The sequence below is a fragment of the Pygoscelis adeliae genome, unplaced genomic scaffold, assembly GCF_000699105.1.
Source record: "Pygoscelis adeliae isolate BGI_AS28 unplaced genomic scaffold, ASM69910v1 Scaffold108, whole genome shotgun sequence".
Taxonomy (NCBI): domain Eukaryota; kingdom Metazoa; phylum Chordata; class Aves; order Sphenisciformes; family Spheniscidae; genus Pygoscelis; species Pygoscelis adeliae.
In genome coordinates this window covers 4,360,972-4,365,320 of record NW_008825498.1, presented here as the reverse complement: position 1 = coordinate 4,365,320, position 4,349 = coordinate 4,360,972, and the positions used below count along the sequence as shown (strand labels likewise).

The window sequence follows — 4,349 nt, the reverse complement described above, 5'->3', positions numbered from 1 at the left end:
CCTATGGGCAAAGTACAGACCTAAAGGAGTATCTTGATTTTGTCAAAACCTAAAGCATACTGAGGTCTCTAGCAAATTATGACCAAGAAATTATTTAGTTCTTAGGTTCAAAATACGTTCAAAAATATGCTGAATGTATGAACGTTGCTTTATGAATGGATTTTTCTGACTCTTCTAAGACACACCTATTGCCCAAGGCACACTTGAAAGAATGTGAAAGAACTTTCTATTCATGCTGTACCTGAAAACCAGTCTCATCATTCACTTTAGTGTCATGAAGATTTTGGGTTTCATCTTTTCATTCTCAGTGTGGGCATGCTTAGCAGAAGGCCCCGAGTACAAGTTTTCATTGCAGCAGAGCTCACCGTAATGTTCACTGAAGAGGTCTGGTGATGCCCAAGAGACACCCGCTCTCCTGCTCATTTAATACATGTTGCTGACCACTGACAGACTGAAGTTTAGGATCATAAATACTAAGTTGGGAATGATTTGCTGCAGACATTGATTGTTGTTTTTGTCCTCTGAATCTACTACAAATTTTTTTTATTTTTGTCCAATGATTTTTTTTTTTTAAATAAATGCATAGAAAAAAAGGAGAGTCACTGTTTGCTCCAACAACAATCTTTCCTTTTTGTCTCTATCTTAAAAGCAGAAGTCTAAGGGTAAATGAATCTTTTGTCTGACAGGCCACACTTAACTGTTGCAAAGTTTCCTTTATTTCTACAGCTGCCAGACAGTTTTCCATCCCCTATGTTAAAATAACTTAGAACCTGTTTGGAGCTCTGAATACCCGATATTTCTTTATGAATCCATGTCCCACTGCCATTATTAGTTTAGAATGGTGTCTAAGTAAATCTTGAAGAGTTAGTGTATTTTTTTAGCTGGAAGATTTTTAAAAATAAAGCTAAAGAAAATGCCAAAGCTAGATGCTTTTGCAATTTGCTTTCCCTTCTTCACCTCATTTTTTTTGTTTGTTTTAGACAGAGGTGGTAAAATGGAAATGTTTTTAGAATGTTTCAGGGTGCTCAAATTCACATTTTCCCCCTAGGAAACTTCAATCAACTCTTCTTTTTGATTTTCAAACTGTGAAAAGTCAAGAAGGTCCTTTTTTTATTTGATTCTATATCGGATGTCCATGATGACAGGAGGTTTCAGCATCAGGCTGTGTTCTCCCCAGCTGAGTCTCCTTTTCCTTAGGAAGCTGAGGAGGAAAAGAAGCACAATTTGCTGCTGTCTCACCCAAGCAATGACATGTTACCTTTTCCACCGCTTTTTTTTTTTTTTTTCTAAAAGGAGGCAGCAGTCAGGGAAGATAGGAAGAATCAACTGTGGCATCAACTTCTATTTACTTCCAGCTTCAGTGCAAACTGCCTGTTTCCATTGAACTTGGCAGCTGATAATACTTGCTCAAAGTTTATTGTCTGCTTTCCAAAAATACAGCAAGAAGTGTTGACTACTAAGTACTAGGCATGACGGTCTTTAAAGAAAATTTCAGGAAGGCAGCAAATATGAAAAATGATGCCAGGAAGTATCTACTAATGGATTTCAACTTCCCATATTCTTTAATTTCTTTAGATGGTCCTTTGGTAAACCGGTAATACCAGACAGGATCTGTTTCAACAAGATCAACAACAGAGATGTTTACAGAGCGGTAGAGCCCAGCTCAAAACTTTCATTCAGGATTCCTTATTAACTTCCCTGCTTGATCTTTTTCAGGCCATACTTTGCAAAGGATAATGACAAACTTTGCTCTGATTTAGAAAACTGGTCTGATTTTTAAAACACAGGAGTTGTTTGAAAAGATAAAATGGTGTTTTTACAGATTATGAGGATTTTTTCCGTAACGCGAGTTTAACAGAACCAAAGCTTTTTTCCTAGCAAACTATTTTCTGTTTCTATTGTGTTCTACATTTGCTCTCCTCGCTCTCCTTGTCCCCAAAGCTCGCTGTATTTTCTCTTCAAGTACAAATCCAAACAATTACACCTTTGCAGCTCTGTTCCATTTACTGCTCAGCAGTTACAGACTCAGAACCTCTGTATTAATCTGCTATAAGGAAAAAACTATAGTGACCCCAGGCCACAACGTGCCTTCAAAGACTCTCTCCTTTCTATCTCCCCCTTTCCACATGAAAGGGATGCGCATCAGGCAAAGAGTGAACAGAAAAGCCTCAGACAGGACACGTAGGCAGCCAAGACAGGTGTGTGTGATGCTCACCATGATCCTACAGCACTCCATTTGTAAAAGGTACACCCTAAGTATAAATCATACCAGGAGGACTTTTGTTTGAGAGGGAACTTCCTTATCTAGGAGGCTCTGCACCACCTGTGACCTACGTTCTCCCTGACAGGACAGTCCTGGATTGTGTTGCCAAAGCATGGGCAAGAGCAGCACAGGACCTCATGGGAGACAGCTCCATTCTTTTACGGACCCACAGGATTTGTAAATGAGCTGCACAGACTGTTGCAGGTGCTGGAAAGGGGCTAAAATACAGCATTTGAGGAGGAAGTTTCCATTTTCGCAGGCACTTTGCCCTCAGTTTCAGTGGCTTAGTAAGACTATTTTTTTAACTTAATTTTCCCTCTAGAACAAGGTGGCTTGAAATCCAGTGAAAGATTTCCCCTCTTGCAAAAAGAGTTTGGAGATGCAGATACCTGAAGCTGCTTCAAGGGCTAAAAGGGGCAGGGTGACGGAAAACCAAGGAGCAGCACAGCCCAACCAGCTCCAGCAGCCTCTGGAGATCCACGCTGAGAGGTCTGAAGCAGTCAGCATTGGCGTGTGTGAGGTAGGGAGCCTGGTGGAAGGGGCACTGAGGGGCCAGGGGCCACAGTAGCAGAGGATTCAAGAGAAGGGACAGGCAGAGGTGAAGCTCAGGTAGGCTGGATCTGGGGAAGAGCCCTGTCTGGCAGAGTGGCCTGAGAGCAAGGAGGAGCCTAAGAGGCAGACTGGCCAGGAAAGAAGAGTAGTTTGGACGTTCAAAAGGCTTTGAAGTAGGGGATTTTGAGAAACTGAAGTTCTGGAGCAAGAGAGGGCAGGAGGTGGGGAAGGAGCTGGAGGTATTGGGACTATGTGTCACCTAAGGACATAGATCAGGAGGGGCTGGCAGTTCACAAAGGAGAACATCCCAACTAGTACCTCTGACCAGGACACTGGCTGGCGGTGGAACGGGAGTACCCGCACATGGTACTTGGCACTCCTTCTTCATCTACAGCTGTTGGAAAGCCGGTTGCCCATATGAAAGGCCATTAAATGCTCTTCATAAATTACATTTCTCTCAACAAGTACTATAACTGGGCCAAGAAATGGGCTATCACCTATGCCACCGCAGCTCTCATGGATTTTACCAGCCAGGCCATACGTGTCTTTAAGAAGGCTCCCAAGGACTGTCCTGACCCCACAGCAGTCCTTTTAGGACAACGGTGCTGCCTTTGACCGTAACCTGAGCTCCAGGCCTCCCTCCCTCTTGGATACTCAACACCTCCCCACTTACACTTCAGCACTAGCCTGTCTCCAAAGGCAAATGGATGCGCATAAGGCAAGTAAGGCAAGTAGGTGAGACTAACTAGGATTAAACCGACTACAGGTCTGTGGTTCACTTCGCTGCAGTCTCTAATGTGTCAGTCTCCCTTCTGCAGCTCAGCCGAGAGAGTCCTGGCACAGGTACAATTTCCTGATATTAATACAGGCACGTAGACCTGATCCAAAGCCCACTAACATAAACCAGAGCCTCACATTCACTTCATCCACACCGTAATGCAAACATTAGTAATTCACATACATTTTAAGGTATGTTTTTTATCCAGACGTTAATTTGGGGTCTGAAATATTTCTCACTTGCAATTAACCATGAGTACGAATATTAGTGAAAAATCCAAATACTGGTGTCAGGATCACAAAGGGACAGGCAGGTGGCTGTCACTAGAACAGACAACAATCTATTTCAGTGAAAAAAGCAAGCCAATTTTTTTACAACCACCAAACATGCCCTATTGAGATCCTACAAAAATCTTAGCAGAAAAAGAAGTCAAATTGAACTACAGTCTCTAAGATTTGTAGACAAATAGTGTATTCAAGAAGGAAATTATTTAATTGCCAAGGCACGTAACCAGTTTCTTCAAATTTTTAATCTCCTCTGTAGAAAGTAAAACAGACTGGGTATATACGTCTTCCACATAAATGCTAGGGTCTCACCCTGTTCATCACTTTACATTTTCCTTCTTCATCAACAGTTACCACCTTCCTACTGAGTGAAAACTGGTCATATCATCTTCATCACCTGTCACTGTTTAATTTGCTGTCACTTTCACTAATATCACCTAACATCAAGCAGTTTGGATGACCCCCTCTCCCC

General features: G+C 42.2%; 1 protein-coding gene across 1 annotated transcript in view; it reads right to left on the bottom strand.

Annotated features, from left to right (window-relative positions):
* The window catches only part of KLHL14 (kelch-like family member 14), a gene marked incomplete at its 5' end in the record, with an annotated part of 64,360 nt that overhangs the window by 54,124 nt on the left and 5,887 nt on the right, over window positions 1–4,349 (bottom strand). The window contains 1 exon segment of the mRNA XM_009331472.1: window positions 3,134–3,209. Within this exon segment, the coding sequence (XP_009329747.1) occupies window positions 3,134–3,209 (76 nt within the window).